The sequence below is a fragment of the Carassius auratus genome, chromosome 49 (genome assembly GCF_003368295.1).
Source record: "Carassius auratus strain Wakin chromosome 49, ASM336829v1, whole genome shotgun sequence".
Taxonomy (NCBI): Eukaryota; Metazoa; Chordata; class Actinopteri; order Cypriniformes; family Cyprinidae; genus Carassius; species Carassius auratus.
Window position 1 is genome coordinate 964,447 of NC_039291.1, and position 22,529 is coordinate 986,975.

At 35.0% G+C, this 22,529-nt stretch overlaps 1 protein-coding gene across 1 annotated transcript in view; it reads right to left on the reverse strand.

The window, feature by feature from the left end:
- The window catches only part of LOC113066000 (rho GTPase-activating protein 21-like), a 62,030-nt gene that overhangs the window by 33,763 nt on the left and 5,738 nt on the right, over positions 1 to 22,529 (reverse strand). Inside the window, exon 3 of the mRNA XM_026237548.1 lies at positions 18,592 to 18,613. Within this exon, the coding sequence (XP_026093333.1) occupies positions 18,592 to 18,613 (22 nt within the window). The remainder of the gene's footprint in view (positions 1 to 18,591; positions 18,614 to 22,529) is intronic.

A 22,529-nucleotide genomic window follows, 5' to 3' on the forward strand; every position in this document is an offset into this window, starting at 1 on the left:
TTAAACAGAGATGACTAACCAAATTATTTAAAAAAGCAAACACTTAAGGGGCAGGACACAATGCCAATGTCTTTGTTCGCAGATTGGCAGATTATGATTTATTATTATTTTTTTTATAATTAAATAACTTAAACAAGTAATATAAATGAATGAATGAATGAATGAATAATGAACGAATAAATTAATAATTTAAGACAAAAAAAAATCCTGTTTACCGACAACTGCTGCTGTGTCTGCTAGCGTTTGAGTCATGCACAATTGCGCATAGACACCTCGCGTGCATTGACAATTCGCGCCGGCGCGCAAGTGCGCGTCACTGTAATAAATGATAAGCCATGTCACAAAAAGGATGTATCCCTCTGGTGCCGAAAAGAGAAAGAAGAAAAGGACATAAAGTTGGCTTGTCGTTGGACGTTCGAGAGTCTCAAATTTAGGGACCGTCTCTAAAGTTACATGCGATATCGGTATACACTTTTCTAACGTCAGTAGCATTTGAGGAGAATGACTTACAGTCATAAAAACAACTGTAATTGTTCATCTAGGTGTCAGCTATAATGCACAATTGAATACAATGTTGAATATTTATTAAAATAAACAGTAAAGTATATGTAAATTATGCAATTTTTTCACATGGCCTCAAAGGGAAATTTGAAGCTCAGTAGCATTTGAGGACAAGACTTGCAGTCACCTTATACATTTTTAATATATATCAAAATAAATTATAAATCATTTAGGTAAAAACGAGGCCCGTTTATCACTTTCAGGCACATTCCTGGTAACGTTTTTTTTTTTTTTTTTTTTTTTTCAGGTTCCCTTACGAAAATTACCCATGGTTTTATCAATAACACCACAAATCATCGTTCTTGTAGCCATGGTAACTGCAAATTAACCATGGTTCTGTTACTTCAAACAATAATTTACAAAGAAGTATTAACATAGGCTTCTGTAATTTTTTGTTTTTGTTGTTGCTATAAAAACAGACATAAGCCATCAATAGCCTTTAAATTGACTTCATATAAATTATTGCATTATATAAAAAAATATGAGGCAATAATGATTGGTTAATAATAACACTGTTAAAATACATAATGTAGGCACATACAAAATAAACAAGCTATGTACATGTTATTACAAATCCCTGCACAGGGAGCCAAATTCCATGTAATAGCTGCTGTTACATTTTTGCCATAGATGACACAGCCTACAGTATCTAATTTATTTAACAAAAAACGTGCATATCACAACCATGGTTTTATCATAGTAAAACTTCTTAATTTCCCATTGCATGATTTGTGAATTCTTAAGACTATGAAATAAATTAGTCATAATAAAGTTATAGCCATAGGTAAATGTTGAATGGTACAATTGTAATAAGTAAATAATACAATTTATTATTTTACTTTTTTATTTGATTAAAGTTCTATTTTCACCTCTATAGTAGGTGTTTATTTTCCATCATCATATTTGAGGAAGGGGGCACAACAATACAATCCTGCTGTCCTGATGTCATCAGTGACTTTGCCTCCTGAAAAGCTAGGAAGGAACAATTCTGAGGTCATTGTTGTACAATTGTCACTGTTGAATCCTAGCTGTTCTTATGTTTGCTTTCATTATTTAAGTTTTTAACTATTTGTAGCATTATTTATTTTTTATTATATTAATGGTTGTCTATTTTGGTTTCATTTAAAAGATTGAACATTTGCATTTGGACATTTGCAAATTATTTATTTCACGTTTTGTGACAGTTTGTATTCAGAAGTTTAAGAGTGAAGTATGTTAAGTATTGATTGTTTTATTATTTATTTTGTATTAATACATAACCTCACTGTATTCATTTATAATGTAACATTATAGTGTGACATTTGTGTCAATAATCTTGAAGCACAGGTGACTCCGCCTGGTGGGAGGGGGGCCCCAAAATCAAATTCTGCTTAGGGCCCCCAAGAGGCTCGGGCCGGCACTGGATAAATAGTTGTCTGGGTCCAGAAAAATTAAAGCCACACCAGCACAGAAAAGTGCAGTGCAAAAACACACCCACAAAACACATTTGTTATTTTTTTATTTTTACAGATGTAAACAGTAAAGTCTTGCATATGCTTGCGCTAACATATAGAAAATGCAGTATTTGGAGCCGTCACACTAATGTGTGGTGTCAGGCTCCCTCTACAGGCAGATGAAGTATTGCAGAACATTTTGTACTGAATGATTTAATACCTCACAGACCAAATGACATACTGAGCACACTCTGTTTCTGACAAACATCTGGGCGTTTGAAATGTACATTCTGGACTTCATGTCATGCTCTGAAAAACTAAGAGACAAAATGGATCTCTGAGTTTCAAATCAATTTTATTTACTTACAGATTGCTTTAAAGCCGCTTTACAGAAAATTCAGTGCGAGTGTCACAAAATTCAGGTTTTAGGAATCAGTAGTTACAAGTAGTATAACAAAGCAGCTCTACAGAGGCTAATATATTGTAAGTGAATTAGGTGTTTCTACACAAGTGTCCCTTTCAGGCTTTAAATATGCCATTGTAGGTAACAGTGCAAAGAAACCAAAAAGCAGTTTCCTCTGGCTTACGTTATGAGCAAACTCTGATTACAAGTCCATATATTGCAACTAATAGTATTTCGCTTACAATAATAAATACTATAGCTAAAGTAGCATGTAGTTTGACTTGAAGTAGGAGTCTGAAAGTTGGTGTCTCCTTGTGAAAATAAGCCTTGCTTAACTCTATTGAATGTGCACGTGTAGGCTGCACAATTATTTAAGTAGAATAGAGAAGTTGTGGTATATGGTACTGTATGAACATCTTTTCTCTATCAGTTGCCACAATGGGTCAATTTTAGTATTATTATTATTATTATAATTATTATAATTATTATTATTATTATTATTATTATTATTATTATTATTATTATTATTATTATTATTATTAATTCAAGTACCCTTGGTTTATCCAGTACTGAACATTCACCCATTACCTGTAATTCATATGATCAATTGATGGTTTTAAGAAGTAATGGGATACTATCAATATAGTGTCTCAGTACCAGACCAGGAGGTTAATATATTTAATACATATTGACATTTGAATTGTGGTTCATTCTGATTAGTATTGGCATCTCGTGAGAGACCACTGATAATTTGATATGGCTCATCCTCATCTATTGAATCGGGCTGCTAAAACTGAATTTTTAATGGATTTATTGAGAGGTGAAAATAGTCAAATGCACTCAAGGATGTCCCGCTTGATACAGTTAAACTGTAACAGGCATCGACTTATGGGCTGTGGATGTCAATCACAATATCTGATTCTGTGCTAATGGTCGTTTGAAAGGTACTTAAATCTGCTAAATCTATATTTTGATTTTCAAAGATTTATATATATATATATATATATATATATATATATATATATATATATATATATATATATATATATATATATATATAATTCCAGAATGCAATAAATCCAATGAATCAATATGAAAGTTATTATTCATATACAAACTGATGAAAATACACAACATAGTAAGTTGATCCACATATGACAGCCTCTGAACTTGCTCAATACTAATCTTATATACAGGAACAGGACTAAAAATACATTCATCAGTCATGCTTCCAAAAGTAATTTGACGTGCCATCTTGTTAATGTTATACATTAATTACAGAAATAAAATTAAATTTCATTATGAACATGAACAACAATATCACATACCACAGCAATTCCAAAATGACATTTCCCTAACATTCATCTTCCAAAACGTGCATTCATCTTTGCCATGTTACATTTATGTAGTTGAATAGTGCTATGTGCTGTATTAACCCTCTGGAGTCAATTAACGCATATACACGGGATGAGGCATTTTCTCCTGATAAGCCCGAAAAGAACTTAAATTACACTTTCAGTTTTGATCGTACAGATAAGAGCAATACATCAATCAAACCTGTAAAGGGTCTATTTTTATTTGTATACAGACATAATAACAACAAAACTTTTTGCATTTATAAAATAAAGATAACAAACAAGGTGTGCTGTCTGCAGCCTTTGTCTGCTCTGATCTTCATTTACAAACATGTCATTAAAACTCAGTGAATACTCAACGAAGAGACAAGAGAGATATATCTATAGAACAGCCTGATCTCACAGTCAAAACGTACATATTTAGACGTAAATTAAAACTGTCCAATATGTATGTGCCTTTACGTATTAACAGTGTCATTTATGTATTATCTGGACGTAGTTACAGGTTCGATACGTATCGAAATTTACGTAAAAAACAACCTCAAATACGTACAGATAGAACGTGTTCTCTGACCAGTCAGTTATCCTTATTGCTCATGAAGCTGCTTTTCAATGCATATCTGATTACTTTTTTAATATATTTATGTTAAAAGTATAAAACATAAAACACAATTTTAGTAAAAATATAACAAAACGTTTTTTGAGCCACTAACGTTAATCTTACATCTACCCCTAAACCTACCCATAACCATTTCTTAAAACTACATAACGTTACTGTTATAAATAAACAAATAACAGACAAACAAACATAACGTTAATCATTTATTTTTTTGCGAAAAAATATCTAAAGTGGTACCAAAAGTAGTTCAAATGATAATGAGTTCCAGTCACAGTCCTCTCTGAAGGTAATAGTTTTTATAGGGTACAGAGCAGAATTTAATTTATTAATCCGTGAAATTATGAATCTGTCTTCTCTCCGTGAAGGTTCACTGGCGCAGTACTGATTTCAAATATCTAACAACTGAAACACGACATGTCGCAATCTGTGACGAATTATGTGAGAACCAATGAGAGTTCGATATCAGTGCCGTAAACCATGTCGTAACATTCCTGTGGCGCACAGGCGCTATTTGCAAATTCGAATCATAACGAGTGCGGGCTTTGATTATGACGGACGTGGTTGCTGAGAATGAAGATGAAGATCGATTGATATGGATATGTTCCTTGCAAACATCTGGATTCTAAAGATATGGAGTACAGCAAACAAATAAAATGGATGTGATTTGTAATTTTATGCTGTGCTTTTGTGTATCTATGGTTTGCAGCATGCACAGAAATGTTATTCCTATTAAGTATATGAGTAAACTGCTTTCAATAAATTCAATAAAAACATTTATTGATATGACAATTAAATACAACAGATTTAAATCATTAAAGCCACGATTTTAATATTAATACATGGGAATTCATAATTCACACTTTACGTTAGATTATTTACTTTTTTTCTAGCTGCTAACACGTAAGTATTTGTACGTTGTACTGCTATAAATACATCTTTACGTTTTTAAGTTGTACGTTTTTATGTGCATGAAAACGTAAGTAAATGTACGTGTGGTAGAACCACATTTAACATAAAAATACACACATATACTCATGAGATCACGTTGTATAGAAAGCCTGACATGTCTACTTTTAAACTAAACAAGTGCTGCCGAAAACTAATATTCTGTGATAAAATAATCCATATGAAAACAACACGAAGTCCAGTCATTGTATATATAAACATATATTCCAATTTTTCTTTTTTTCTTTTTTGGTAGACAATCAGTGAATGACTGGAGCAATGATGCTAAAAATTCAGCTTTGATTGTTCCTAATAAACTGTATAACTGCACTCGCAAGTGAATATTAAATTATTTTGTGGTTTAATTACATATATTCTAAATAAACTACAAACATAAAAATATATACATTTATTTTGTCCTAACGTTCTTTCTTGTAACTCTTCCCTCTCAGTCACAAGCCTGACTGAACGGCTCATTATGCAGCTCATTATGTGGCCTTTGTCTTCTCAGGTGTGAAAAATAATGATATCCATGATAGTTGACGCCTATTCGCATATGACAAACAAAAAGTGTCTTCGAAAATTTAAATCAATATATTGTTTTCTGTGAGCGAGTAAACAAGATGATTTTCACATCAATTAGAAAGATACAATTCTAGGCTATCCAGTTCTCAAAAGTTCTGGGAACCAATTTAAATTGATTTAACATTTTCCGTTTTTCACTAACCGCACATAAACATTGTTTTCTCAAAAACACAATCTTGTACATACATGCTGTTCACATATTATTATAGCCCACTTTGTGCTGATTACACTGATATTAGACTTTAGCCATTTAGATGTTTATAAGCAACTGAAAAAAGCACCAATGTCAGGGCATGACAAAACTTCTCCATGCCCCAAAAATACCCTCAGACCTCAGAGGGTTAACGAAAACATAAATAGCATTAATAAAAACACTAACACTGACAAGCTACGCAATATCTTGTTCATAATCGAATGTGATTCTAATATCCAAATCCATAATATCCATAAACTATCCCACTTCTTGATACAGTAGGTGCCATTGTAATTATATAATAAATGTTATTTGCATCACCTGTCAGTGGTTTTAATGTTGTAGCTGATCAGTGTATATTTATTTATTTATTTAGTATTCATTATTAAAATCATTCTAAAACCATGTAAGCAATACGGTAACTACATGCTGATGCTAATCATGCTAGCAATATGCTAAACACGCTAGAAACATGCTAACAGCATGCTAATCATGTTAAAACATGCTAGCATCATGCTAGAAACATGCTATTAACCATTACATTTTCAAACGTCAAGCTTTTACAACTGCTGTAACCTTTCAGGCTTTCTCAAGCCAACCTCAAAGTTTATCTAGTTTGTAAATCTATTCTGATCTGAATGTGTCCACATGTGTGATGATGTTTCACCCTGGCTGGTGTGCCAAATTCTCCGCTGTCCCTCCGGTGACTCATTCAAACTTGCTTTTCTTCAACACATCAAAAGAGGGCAGAGGACGGCACACTGAAAAAAACTGCTTTGTGTGGACAGGTTTGTGTAACCCCCCAGCGTCTGGAATCTCTTTTGTTAGTCTGTGTTAGTGTGAAAGGGCTTGTGAATAAAGAACAATGCATTCACAACAAACACAGTTTTTACTGGAAAGTTTGCTTCTCACTGGCTTGCATATTAAAACTAAAATCACCAGCTTAGTTCATTTCCCAGTGTTCTCTTCACCAGGGCTCTTTCTTCTTTCAGCGTGAAGTATATCAAATAAATTATTGATGTTTTCAGCTTGAACTGCACTCACTCTCAAAACCCAGCCAAGTGTCAACACACTATATGTCAACACACTATATGTCAACACACTATATGTCTTATTGTGAGAAAACAAGACCTGTTCTGCAGTAGGCAATCTGCACCTGAACCTCAAATTGCTCAGGGCAAATGAGTTCAACTCAAAGCCAGGCTCTGTGGTAACTGTCTGAACCACTTGATTTACACAAGCATACCCTACTCTTCTCTACCATCTTTAATCCCTGATATATTCAGTGAAGTTCTTTGTTCTTCAATCTAGTGTAAAAAGAAATTTAAAATAGACGAGTAATGGTGTTTTGGCCAGATTTAGTTAGAAAACTCAATAATATGCTTCACATTATCAGTGTGAAGTTTGGAATAATTAGGATTTTTTTTTTTTTTATGTTTTTAAATTAAGTCTCCTATGCTCAACAAAGCAGAATTTATTTGATAAAAAGAATTAATATTAATAATAATAATAAAATACAGTAAAAACAGCAATATTGTGAAATATCTTACTTTTTTTTCAGAAATATGTGATGAATATCAGCTTAAAAAAAAGATTAAACTTGAATTTAAATTCATCAATTATAACACTTTAAACATTTTAATGGGCCCTTGCTGAATAAAAATATTACTTAAAAAAAAAAAAAAAAAAAAAAAAAGTTTTTAATGGTAGTATATGACGGAATCCATAAAAATATTTTCAACAACTGATAATAGTAAGAAATGTCTCTTAAGCACCAAATCAGCATATAAGAAAGATTTCTAAATGATGATGTGATACTGAATGGAATTATGAAATTCAGCTTTGCCATCACAGGAATAAATTATCATTTAAAATATATTCAAATAGAACATTTTAGATTGTAATAATATATCACAATATTACTGTTTTTACTGTATTTATCATCAAATAAATACAGCCTGTGAGCATAAGAGATGTCTTTCATAAAGCTTTTAGCCTGAGACAGTCAGTGAAAGAACTTGTGTATACAAAATAGAATATCCCCATCTCCAAATCTGATTGGCTGACTGCACAAATTCATAATATGCTCTCTGGTTGATACAAAGAGCTCTGCCAAGCTCTGCTCTATAATCTTTACTCTTGTATTCTCCGCTCTTCTCTATTTGACCTAATCTTTCCTCCGTCTTTTTTCTGTCTCTGTGTGTGTTATTTTGGCTAAAGTCTCTCGTGCACAGCTGGCCCTCCTGTTGTTTTGTGTTGGATAATGTTGTTTGGCAGCGGCTGGGAGGACGCCCATTCCCTTGATTCCCCTTAACATTACACAGTAGGGCTAAATTCCTGCACAACACAGCACCGACTCTTTTTCCCTGTCTCTCACTCTCAGACAACGGAGGGAGAAAAAAGAATGATTAAGGAACTGGACTTGGTATGCAGCACAAAGTGTACAAGACATGAAAGGTCTTCACTTATCATGAACAGAAAACCGCAAGAATATACTGTGCAAAAAGTATTTTGACAGTGCCGAGAAAACCCTGATGATCCATGAATTTAAAAGAAATGGAAACAACTCAAAACCATCAGAACCGTCATCATACACCATACATTTCAATAAAAGAGCTGCACAAGCTGCCATCTCTATTGAACACACCACAAAACATCAATAAATCCAACACAGAAATCATCAACCGGAGTTATGACAATGGCAATATCAATATCTGGAGTGCATGATGGTAGACCTTTAGGTTGATATTTGTGATTATCAGCCTAACTGATAACTGTGGTTACCTACTTGATTGGGAGAAGTGTATCATTATTTCCAAATGCAAGCACATTAATCAGCCTTTCACTTTGTTAATGTGTGCTTTCACCTGACAAGACTACCAGACCTGAACACTGGACATATCATCAACATATGAAAGTTAACACTCGTTACACAGTTCATGAACCATAATGCATTATACAACAGTTTAAATACTAGTATGCTACATTTTTGTCACATTACCTCACAATATCATGTAAGTTTTATTCAGCGATTTTTAAATCTGAATTTGATCTATTCTTGTGGAAAATGTTTTGAGCTTTGGTGTTCTTAATGGATAAAGAAAAACAAATTACAACTGATATCACTTCTAATAACAGGTCAAGCGCAATGCATTATGACATACAGTATACCACATGCTTAGCTCTGATGTATTACTGCACACAGCTTAGCAAAAGTTAGCATAGTGTACATACTACAGAGGGCTCCATGGTTTCCGTGTTATGGAAATTCGACAGAATCACAGAATTCCATTAAAATGGAATTCACTGTAAAACGTGGAAAAATTTGGATTGATAAATCAAAACATGAAGTTCCTCTCCAGAGCTGATTAATTTGATTACCACTATGTTTGATTGTAAATTTGTATACAATCATAAAACACAGAATTCTGATTCATTATAATTAGAATAGAAATTAGGGGGAAAATAAAGCAGATTGCATTGTAATAATTTATTTAACTGTTAGCAACAATAGGGCTTGCTATTGTTCAAATTTAACAGTATTACCGTGTTAGGTTTATGAATCAAATTGATCAGACATGCTTTTGGAATTAATTCAACTTTTATTCAAACTTATTAAAACCATTGAAAGGGATACCTGAAATGTTTAAAACAGAAACATATTTTTTTTTTTTTTTTTTTTTTAAATAAACTAGATAAGCAACGCATTACTTTTAAAATTCCGAGAAAAATATTTAAGTTCCTTTTCTTAAATAAGAAAGGCCAGTAACTAACTAACACAAATATCCTTTATATATATTTACATTTATGCATTTAGCAGAGTTCACTGTACTAAAATTACCCCCGAAGTCACCAGATCTCAACCCAATAGAATGGGTTTTATATATATATATATATATATATATATATATATATATATATATATATATATATATATATATATATATATATATATATATATATATATATGAATATACACACTCACCTAAAGGATTATTAGGAACACTAATACTGTGTTTAACCCCCTTTCGTCTTCAGAACTGCCTTATTTCTAAGTGGCATTGATTCAACAAGGTGCTGAAAGCATTCTTTAGAAATGTTGGTCCATATTGATAGGATCGCATCTTGCAGTTGATGGAGATTTGTGGGATGCACATCCAGGACACGAAGCTGCCGTTCCACCACATCCCAAAGATGCTCTATTGGGTTGAGATCTGGTGACTGTGGGGGCCATTTTAGTACAGTGAACTCATTGTCATGTTCAAGAAACCAATTTGAAATGATTCGAGCTTTGTGACATGGGGCATTATCCTGCTGGAAGTAGCCATCAGAGGATGGGTACATGGTGGTCATAAAGGGATGGACATGGTCAGAAACAATGCTCAGGTAGGCCGTGGCATTTAAACGATGCACAATTGGCACTAAGGGGCCTAAAGAGTGCCAAGAAAACATCCCCCATTACAACACCACCAGCAGCCTGCACAGTGGTAACAAGGCATGATGGATCCATGTTCTCATTCTTTTTACACCAAATTCTGACTCTACCATCTGAATGTCTCAACAGAAATCGAGACTCAAAACATTTTTACAGGCTTCAACTGTCCAATTTTGGTGAGCTCGTGCAAATTGTAGCCTCTTAGTATGTGTAGTATGTACATGAGGATCAGGACTGTAAAATAAAGTGCTACCATAATAATAATCTGTTTAAATCAGTTTAAAATTAAATCTTTAACATGGATTTCCTTGGAGACCGGAACACAAGAGCACTGAACTTGCTTTTCAGGTGTCCTATTGCAGCAGAGCTGAAAAGTTAGTTTGAGCTACACCCTTTACATTACAGACATTGATTTGCATTTCCTTCAGCCTGAGGCTCATGCATATCATTTTTAGCATGAAAGCGCTTTTACATGTGCCAAAAATATACATTTTTATATTAAAAACAAAAAAGCAACCCCAGCCCAAAAGAGAAAAAGTAATGCTTTTTTACGAGTGTTCTCCATATCTACTGCAGTTAGGCAGCACTAGAGTAATAATGCATGCGAGACACAAGAGTCCATGTCTGGAACGCATCCAAAAAGAGTCTGGCCAATGACCGTAAGGTGGGGTTTTACTGGTCCTCCAAGAATTGTGGAATTCTATTTGCTCGTGCTATTGCTCCCATCCCTGTCCTCATGGACGCCACCCAAAACACTGGCAAGAAAATAAAATGAAATGAAATATCTCTGGCATGTGTTTTCACAGAAAAGAAAAACAAATATTTGAACAGATGTTGACTTTTTTTATTTTTACAGCATTTTAATTCAACTGTAGCAAAGTCTCAAAGCAAAACACAATAGGGGGAATTCACTAGGAATGAACTGTGACCGCAGATATGCAATATTTATTTGTCCGCTTTGTTTCAAGGTGTAATGCAAATCACTCAATGGAGCAAACAAACCCACATACTGGCAAAAACTAAATAGTCACATTTTCTTAAAGAGGCCTTCCTACCTTCCTCTGGTCCAATGGGTTTTCAAAGTGAGTGGGGTTACCAGGCACAACACCAAAGAAATGTAAAGCATAACTGAGAAGAAACGCAGTGTCGCTCATTGTATTTGAGGTTGGTTAGGACAAAATGTTTCAATTAAAATTTGTAACATTTATTAGTTCCTTCAATAATTATACACAATTAACGTTCCTTACCATATCTGATAGGACATGGTGTTCTAATAAACCTGTTTACAGCTAACTTGGTTGCACTTTATTTTACAGTACGTGTACTAACATGTACTTAGTGTACTTACAGTGTATTTATCTAAGAAAGTTCTGGTAATACAAGGTAACTACATGGGGTAGGGTTAGGTTTAGGGGTAGGTTCAGGGTTAGTACCTAGTTATTACATAGTTATTGTAATTACTATAATAAGTACATAGTATGTACATGAGGAACAGGACTGTAAAATAAAGTGCTAACTAACTTTTAGTGGGCGAATTGGTGTATTCTATAATGAGATGCAGGGTTTAAAAAAAAAAAAAAAAAAGATAAAATGGCAAAGTTATTTAGTAAATTTGCCCAAATATTTGAATTCCCTTTCTCAGCTCAACACCTTACACATCTAATGTGAAATATATTCTGGGCTGTACAGCATTAAAGCAAAAGACAACAAACACACAATAACATTGTGTCATTCTTTCAAACATATTTTATAGGCAGTAGGAGCGCTGATCTCATAAAGCTGTTCATACACGGCTCAAACTGGATGACTTCCAACCATTCCACCCTGATGGTCTGCAGGTGGAGAGCAGATCTCCATCCACACCAGGCCCGTCGTCAAGGGGGGGCATCGGGGGGCAGTGCCCCCCCAAATGACTTTTTGTGCCCCCCTAAACGTAATGCACAGAACAATTAACCAAACTTGCATTACTGTGCATTCACACCGCCGGCGTCGAGAGCGTCAAAGTGGCCGGAAGTCATTCATTTTCAATGTAAGCCGGCGTCGAGCAGCGGCGCAACTTGGCCTTTGAGAGCGTCGAGCAGAGTTTAAATCAAGGCAACTTTATGGTAATGAGCTATGACGCGGTTGGGCAGCAACCAATCGGAACGTAGAAGTCAACCGCTTGAGAGGATTCCAGAGGACGCAGCTCCGATCACATTAGTTCCCAAGCAAAATAGAGGACAGGTTGATTATTGCTGTTTCGCGTTTGCAGTAATCTATGATGTGTCCCTGTTTGCGTACAGGGACATAAAAAATAATTAAAAGTGATACGTGGACAAAGGTGTCTGAGATCGTTCATTTTAAGTAAAACATTTAATGAGATCAACTTATAACGTTAACCTCCTTGTAGTTAGTCTGCATAAGATCAACAAGTCTGTTTGCTTTGCGGCCATTTTTAATATAAAATTAGCATTCTGTCTACGTCAGAGCATCTGACAGCTCACGAATCTTTCTACAGCGTCGTGAGCAGAACGGCGAGAGAGATTTTGGACGCTTCCGACGCCGCCGGTGTGAACGCGCAGCTAGACTTATGATATTGAATGTTTTAGATTTAGATCATTTCCTTAATAACGTTGTTTCAGCAGAACTTGGCTCACAGGAACAGTAATCACTACAACGGTAACAATAGAAATGCATAACACATTACCTTCAGAAATGATTCAGACGATTCATTATTCAAAGCATTATTACACATAACATAATTTTAAATATAATTATATTCATAAATTACTGTTAAAACATCCCAAAACAGCACCCAAACCTTGCAAAGACCTACCTCATTAATTATTCAAATACAACAGCCAATGGCAAGTCTCCAGCAGCAGACCTTTCAATATGTTATTTTTGTGTTAGTAGTTTTATTAATTCAAATTACAATATGCAGTTTGTGTGTAAGTATATGTATATGTATATATAAATCATGCAATTCATTTAGTTAAGTATACAGTATTGTATTGTTTATACGCAATTCCCTTGCGCAGCTGAGCTGCACATTGCATGCGATCTCAGAATAAATTTTTGGCGGTTTTGGAAATGTTAAGAGACAATAAACAGAGACGTTGAGATCAAACGGTGAAGTATTTTATTTGAATAATTGAACAAAACAAGACTATTGTGGTCTATTTTAGTTATAGCCTAATATGGGTTTATGTTATGGTCTGTCTCAGATCATTAAAAAAAGTGTGCCCCCCTATGAAAATTAAATGCCCCCCCATTTGGTTTGTTCTGGCGACGGCCCTGATCCACACACACGTCAGACAAATAAACATCCTAATTACAGTGAGGAAAATTGTAGTTCTATATAACAATACGAAGAAAAAAGAGGAAGCAAACATCCTAGTTTGGCTTGTTTGATGACAAAGAGGAAACCTCTCAGAGTATTTCTTAGCAGACTTGAAATAAACTCAAGTGAGTGCAAAAGCTCAAACATGATTTCACTCATTGTTGCATTCTGAAATGTTTTAGGATGTAAATAATAAAGCAATATAATCTGTCATTTAAAGGGACTATCTGTCAATGTTTGCTGTCTAGGTTAAACAATTATTGTTATTTGTGTTCACTAAGGCACAAAATACTAAGATAAGGAGAGGGACTTGAGTCATATCTAGAAACCAGAATATCAGAGGCATTTTTAGGTTATTTTGATATGGGCCATAAGAACTCATCAACTAGCAACCAGATTATTAGAAAATCCAAAAAAAAAGGGCAACAGCTTGTCACTGTGACCATACCCTAAAAAGATTACGGCCCAATCCCAATTCTACCCCTTACCCCTTAGCCCTTCCCCTTTCCTTTGTCTCAATTTTCTTTTGGTTGGAGGGGTAGGGGGAAGGGGAAGGGCCAGATAGCCCTTCAAACAAAGATTTTTCGGGACCACACTTCAAACGAAGGGGTATGAATTTTCTCTGCAACATGGCTGCTACAGCGAACAAAAAGACACATAAATGTAAGCTTTTTTTTGCCATAAATAAAGATTTTAACGAAAAGTAATCATTTGTTTTATGTTACATTCAATTGTGACTTCATATTAACGGTCATGTTACTCAAAGAAATGTTTGCAGAAAATCGCTAATATTTGCTAACGTCATATTATTACAGACTGCATGATAGTGCCACAGCATCTGTCTGATCAGGGCGATAACTGCTGTAGACTAATGCCCCCAATAAATAGAAATCGCTAAACCATGTTCACAAATATTGCCGGAGAGAGAGAGAGAGAGAGAGAGAGAGAGAGAGAGAGAGAGAGGAATGAAAGTTGCATGTATTCGCGTTTGTGCATTTCGCTTTTTAGAGTGAGTTTACTTAAAAACAGCGATTGTATCCTCTCGTCGCTGGAAAATATAATGTAACGATTCAGTATTTAAACTGTTTTAATAAAAGTCATGGGGCAATGTTCACAAGTTTATTTTCTCCTGGATGTGTGAGCTGCGCGATTTCCGATATTTGTGTGTGTGTGTGTGTCAGTAAGCAGCGCATTAATACAGAACGATAATTAAAGGCTCTAATGCACACCGGTATATGTGTGCATTGTAAGAGCTAGATGATGAATGATGGCGTGTGACGTCATGGTAGTGGTGTCCCAATCCTTAGGGGAATATTTTCTCCCCTACCCCTTGACACTCTATTTCAAGGGACAAGGGGGAGGGGTAGGCAGAGGGGTAGGGGAAGGGGAAGGGGTATAAAATAGAATTGGGATTGGGCCTACATCTTTACCTCTAAAGGGTGCATATTATTAACTATAGAAAAAATATTTACCCTTGAGGTACAGTAATACAGTATGTACTCTTATGGTTCTATTATGAACCCTTTAGGGGTAAAGGTACAAAGATGTCCCTTTGAGGGTACTGTCCCAGTGAAAAGCTGTTGTACTTCAAAAGGTACACTTTATTCTTTACTCTATGTCATTTTTTTTTTTTCTTAGAGTGCATCTACCAATTCTTTAGCAACCATTACTGTCCTTCAGTGGAGTAATACAAGCTGCCAAACGAAGGCGTGTGTTACACATAAGGGCAGAATTTCCTTAACACTACAATAAATCTGTGTGTGTGTGTGTGTGTGTGTGTGTGTGTGTGTGCATGTGTGTGTGTGTGTGTGTGTGTGTGTGTGTCTGTAAGTCTCAAGTTACACAGCCCTGTCACAGTGCTTTCTGGAATGCACCATTTAAGAACAGTTACGAGAAGTTTCTACTCCTGCAGGAAAACCTCTAACCAAATATGTGACAGAAAGGCCAACCAATTCTCTACTGTCCTTCTGGAAGACACTAAACTACACAGCTGTCAGTTGTAATATGCCTTTTAGCTTTGCCTGTCAAGGGTCGTGATTAGTGCCTCAATTATTGAAGACTATTAAGCACACTGGAATTATTTCATATGTGAATTAGTTTTTTATTAGGGCATAAAATACCAACAAAACTGTTGGCTATAATCAGTTTCCCATTATAGCAGGCCTTGAATTCCAACATAACTACAGAACTACATAATAAAAATAATAGAACACAAATTATAATTGAAACATTAAGTTGGTTTTATTGAGTTTCAGATGAATTCAATAAGGTTAAAAGAATCTTAAGGCTGGGAGGCAGAGTTAGCCAAATCAGCATCTGAGAGGGAAACTGGTGTGATAATCAAAAAATGTGCAAAAATGATATATAGGCACTATTACAGACAAATTCATTGTGCGTTTGCGGAACTTTACACACTAAAAGGTTTCTATGGAAGGGAAGTATGTTGAATATCTAATGTGTGCATATGCAAGTAAGTGTGTGCAGTAAAAATAAATGACGAATATGTGCAGCGGATGAAAGCCAGAAAAGGTCTTCCTGCTGTCATTAAGGACGTGATTCAGATGTGAATGAGAAGAAATCTGACAAACACTGCAGAAGAACAGAAGAGAGATAGTGCTGCCTTGACTGGACTGGACAAAGAGATCATTCAGACATGCAAACAGTAAAATACATTATAAAATGTATATTACAAATCATTCACTTGTTGGGTTTCCATCCAGCTATCTATTTTTAGGCAAATTTAAAACTGAGTTGGAGAGATGCATTTTCTGGAAGTCAAAATGTGCTGGAAACAGGTGACGGAGTTTGTACACATAAACTATAAAGTGTTTTGACCATTTTGACACTCAAGATGAGGTGCTGAACTGAGAAGTTGACAGGTTGTGTCCAGTTAATCCAAGAATGGAACTCATTTAATCCACTATTGCTCAAAATATGGCATACAGAGGCTGCTTATGTGAGCTACTGTACTCTTTCTATGCTAAAGATAAAGCAAGGTCTTATGGGTATTCCCATAATGTAAGACACTACAATCAAGTTCAATCTGTTCTTTCTTTCTTTATTTATTTATTTATTGCAGTATGACATGAAATTCTAAATACAGTATTTTGTTGTAACAAATTATTGTTAAAGTTGCACTGAATTGAAAGTAGTGACAGATGTTTTCTTCTGTGATGTAAATCAGGGTGATTATCGGAATAAAAAAAAAGTTTTGGATCTGGAAGGCATTTCCCAAAAGAATCATTAACCAATTACGATTACAAGTTCTGTGTTTGTTAACATGGTTAAAAGATTTGTGTTTCCCAAACCACAGTTCCAGCAAACATTTGCAAACAGCATTACAAATACGTGTGGTTGGAACTACAACTTTCTACCTGTGGTTAGAAGCATATTTTTTGTTAACAGGACATGTGGACCAACACACTAGACCAAGCTCTTGAGCACAATAAGCAAGCTAACATGAAGTGCATTCTATCTTTCATTAGGTTTAATATACACCAGGGATCTCCAACCCTGCTCCTAGAGAGCTACAGTACCAACTTGCAGTCTTTAGGGGTGTATTCCAGAAGGCAGGTTCAACAAACTCTAAGTTAAAACTTGAACTCTGAGTTGACTAACCCTGAGATTGGAAACTGTAAGTTTTTGGATTCAGAACAGCTAAACAGTGTTAGTTCAATCCACTCTGAGTAGGCTGACTCTGAGCTTAGCACGTGAACCACAACTATGAAAAGCCATGATTAATGAAGCTCTGAAATTACGATTCACCATGGCAACAGCTCCCACCAAAAAGACTTCTGCATACTATAGAATATGTAACTTTAATTCTAAATCAATGTTATCAGAGGTGAAAACTGACAGAAAGGTAATTTATTGAACTAATATTCATTTTCATGGTATCCCACGGGCAAAAAAAATTAAATTAAAGTTGAGCGTAAGAGTAGGCTTCATGACTTTACAAATATTTGACATTAAGTAATATAATTCAGTGTCTATATTTCAATGTGCAGCAGCTTTTCCCACAGTCTAATGCTTTTTCACATAATTAAATGATCTCTAATCCAACATGCTACATTTCTTAATTAGGCTAATGAAAAACATTTGACTTCTATTTAGCCAACAGCAAGAAGGCAGAGACTCGTAAAATGGGGGAGAACCTGCACCAGCACCAGTGACAGATGAAGAGAAAATGGCCACAATACCAATATTAAAATCCTATACCAATATTAAAAAAAAGAAATAAATTGAAATCCTTTTCTTATGTAAATGTAACTTCCCACAAATCAATGCAGCCCCCTTATCTGCAGTATCCTGTGTAAAAAGTACACACACACACACATTATTCTGCAATTTTTCTACTGAAAAAGCTGGGAGTTTTCTTGCCCCGGTCATGAGCATTAAAGATTCCCAACAATTCACAGCAAGTTCATACACAGGCCACTGGAGATAACACCTCACTCTGAAGTTCATGACAGAAACAGCATATACAGACCTAAATTTCTGAGAACCTTCAACCCATTATCATGAAGAGTTAATCTGGTTTCTCCAAGAAAAGATCTGGTCCAAAATCTTTAACATGGCTATTTTTGCAGTGATTATTTTTTTTTATGGTTATGATCTTGTGATGTTTGAGTCTACAATCAACTCAGTCAGTCCAAGATAGCCATGTTTACTGACTCAGAGAAAAAATAAAGCCTTAAAATCAAGCACAGTGAAGGTGGGTCACAGAATGGTTAAACTCACCTCTGCTACTATCGTCTTCATCCTGAAAGAGAGAGAAGATAATAGAGTGTTAAATGTTTAGAAAACAAATCAAGAAATCAAGAGCTTTGTGGAACAGTACTACTGTTCAAAATTTGGGGTCACTGAGATGTTTTAATGTTTTTGTGTTTGCTTTTGTAGCTCTGTGTAGCTCAGTTTTTCTTTTGGAATCACTCTCTGTTGTTTAAACTGCTAAAATATAACTTAATTCTCACCATATTTCTGATATTATCAAACTAATTTGAGATTGTTCGCTTTTTAATCTATACTCCTAGCGCAGAGCATTAGCATTCTGTTAGCCTGCTAGCTTGTCATTCACATCTACTGTTTCTCTTATCTCTCACTCAGTTTATTTTATCACTCTCTTTGCTCCATTTTTCATGATTTCTTTAAACAAATGTGGTAAGTCTAAAATATTCAACAATCATTCTCCATACAGCTAAAGTTGCAAAGTCTACACCTTGCTACAAATATGGAAGAACCATCAATTCTAGAACAAATGACTGCTTAGTAAATAATCTTCCCGGTTTGTTTCAATTTCTCAAAATATACAGTAGACCAGAAAAAATCTGTGTAACAGAAACTATTGGCTCTCTCTTTTCTAGCACTTTAGACGTGGCCACTCTTTTATGCTTAATCTGTTAACCTGACCCCCCATTATGGGACTCACAGCTGAAAGTACTATACCTAACTTATAATTGTAATAGTTTCCTACTTCAGTGTGTTACAGACATAATTTTAGTGTCTTTGGAAAGAAGACCCTTTGGGCTTTACTTTTTATCAACCAGATTTGATAATGCTCAAAAATATTAAAAGTTATAGACACTGGAGTGCCTTGATATTTTTTTTTTTTTTTTTTTTTTTACCACACTTAATTTTTTTTTTTTTAATATAAAAATACATTAACCGAGTCCTGGAATAATCTAGAAAAGTAATGGGTTGAAAGCCACATGTCGCATGAGTTTCTATTTCAAATCTGAATAAGATATCATGAACAATAAGACTCCTGCAAATATTTTTATGAGACTATGTCAACTATATAATCCACTCTCTCTATTCATATAGATGTGTTCACTTCGATAGCCGTGATCATACAGTAATAGCGAGCTGATTTGGGCTGATTTGCACTCAAACAGATGGTAATCATGCAGATACATTCACATTTAACATAAAACACACTCTCACATATATAAAAACTGTTGAAAAATAAAACAAAGAAAAAGGCGATCGCTATAAGTTCCGCCTCCATCAGCTGACAGGTGCGTAAGAGCGCGTCACAAGAGAGCGCCAGAATTCAAATATACTATCTTTCGCCTATCTTTCATTCATTCTTTTTCCGGTGGATTCGTCTCATTCTCACACTGTACCCTGCAAAACCATGCAGTTTTTTTACTACCAAGACGTAGTTTCTGAGTGTGAGTTATTCCATAATGGACACAAAAAATTATGTCGCTGAAGAACTGAAACGTAAACAAAGGAATTATGATCCATATTACAACCTTATTGCTTCGTTGGAACAAACGTGCTCAATGAGATGTCGTTCAGTGGACCCTTACCTTCCTAACTTAACTGGGATTTACAGCTGTAGATGTGTTTAAGACTCATTATTACGACGGATCTGGTATGTACAGTGTTTCCATTGTTCATGTTTATATGTGTACTGCTTACACAAATGTAGCAAATACAGTCTTTATAAGCTTTCCATTGAAAAACAGCGATCTGTCATAGATGCTTGAGGCTTAGATCTTTATAATGAGATATAGTTTGTTAAGATTAAATTTGTCCCGTTTCATGTAATCTATTCGTAAACACTGACAGGTGCGAGGTGAGGGGCATCGGGGTGCTGGCTAACAGGTTAAAGAAGATTAAGGAAAACAGTCCAACATTGTGTATAACAAACACACTCGCGGCCTAGAAAGTAGCCTGGAAAGTAGAGCGCAGCTGGAAGAAAAGAAAACTAAAGGTATTCCATATTACATGGAGGGAAAGTACTTTCTATATTAAGAAAAACCTTAAAAACTAATGAATCTCCTTACTTTTCATCACAAACATAACCCCAGGTATTTATTAAATAGAGTGGCTATATTATTTTAAAATAAAACACCGGCATTCTTCACATACATTTCCCAACAGCATAGGAGTAGGGCTGTGCGATTAATCAAAAACGAAATAAAATCGCGATTTGAGTGTGCGGGATTTTCCGCGGCCCTAACCTCCCGCAGTATGTTATCTGAACCAATCAGGATGCTGCCCTGATTTTTGAAATACATAGTCCTACACTTTATTGGCTGAATAACTGGCATGAAGATGACGTGCAAGCTCAGTCTGCATGTAGAAATTGAGGCGGCAAAGAAGACTGCATGGGGAGCAACAGCGCTGCTTTTGGTAAAACATGATTTTGACGACTTCATTAAGTTATGTTTTATAGAAAACTATTTTTAAAAGATTTTCGTTTTGTATAAATTGTATCTTAATTTTGATCAATGTTTTATCAATCAGTTGCTCGGATTTCATGAATAAGAAGCAAATATAGCCTAGCAGACAATGTAATAAGGCACCAGCACGATCACTTGCATTGCATGTGAACTAAACTCAGTGCCTCAGATTTGAGAAATATAGGCTATATATTACAGAAAGCTTGAAATGTCTTCTTTTAAACTAAAATATTCAAACCAAAATAAATGGGCTACTCTCTGATGATGTAATCCATATGAAATGTGCATTTCTCTCTGCCGTTCATGTCGAGTCTGCATCGTCAACTTCATCTTTGCAGCGACACAGAAAACACCAGTTTATTACTAAACAATTAAATAACTCCTTGCATATTTTGGAACCAGCAGGCCATTCTGGGTTGAGCGAGACCCCACGGAATGAGCGAGAGGATTGGGATATTCAGCAATGCTTTCTCCACTCACGAGCTCTGATCGGAATAAACCTTATGACTGTAAAGCATGTCTATGTTTGTCAAAATCATGATTAAAATCGAAATCGCAAAATTGATCAAAATATTGTGATAGTTTTTTTTTGTCCATATCGCACAGCCCTACATAGGAGTAAAGACTTCATGAAATTCTTTACTTCCAAGATTGATACTATTAGAGATAAAATTATAACCATGCAGCAGTCAGCAACAGTATTGCATCAGACATTGCACTATAGATTCCCCGAGGAACAATTCCACTCATTCTCTGCTAAAGGACAGGAAAGATTGTATAAACTTGTTAAATCATCTAAACCAACAACAACATGTATGTTAGATCCTACATCATCAACGATCCTATAGATTAGGGCTGCACAGTTATTCAAAAGAGCCGTAGTTCACTGAGAAGATACGAAAACAGTCAACGATTTCGTAGATTTCATAATCCTACGATTATATCATCTGCGATTATGAACGCAATTTTGCATAGCTTGTCATAGAACTACGGCTCTATGTAGTAAATGCTGCTCCACCTGGAAGCACGTGCGGGAGATGTAGAACTAATCACAAAACCGGCTCTACTGACACGATGCGCATTAAAATCGCATTTGATTATTTGCGCAGCCCTATTAATATGACCGTGATGTGGTTATTTAATGCAATTTAAATCGGTCATGAAAACAAATCTTTATTACAGTCAGTTTAAATGTTTATTTTTCAACCTATGAATTGTAGTAGAAACATTATGTACTTAAAACACAGATATAAAAATGTGCGATTTAAATGTTTAAATTTGCTATTCAGTTTTATTTGAGTGCTGATTATTAAATATTTTTGATTAAGTAATTATTAAATACACTTTATTTAAGATTTTGGTTTTCAACTAAATGAAAACTTTTAAGTTTAAGTGAAAACATAATTTCAGTGCATCACTACTTACAGTTCACTCTAGACTACTAGAGAAAGTGAAATGACAAAACCACTTGATCCATTGATCTGG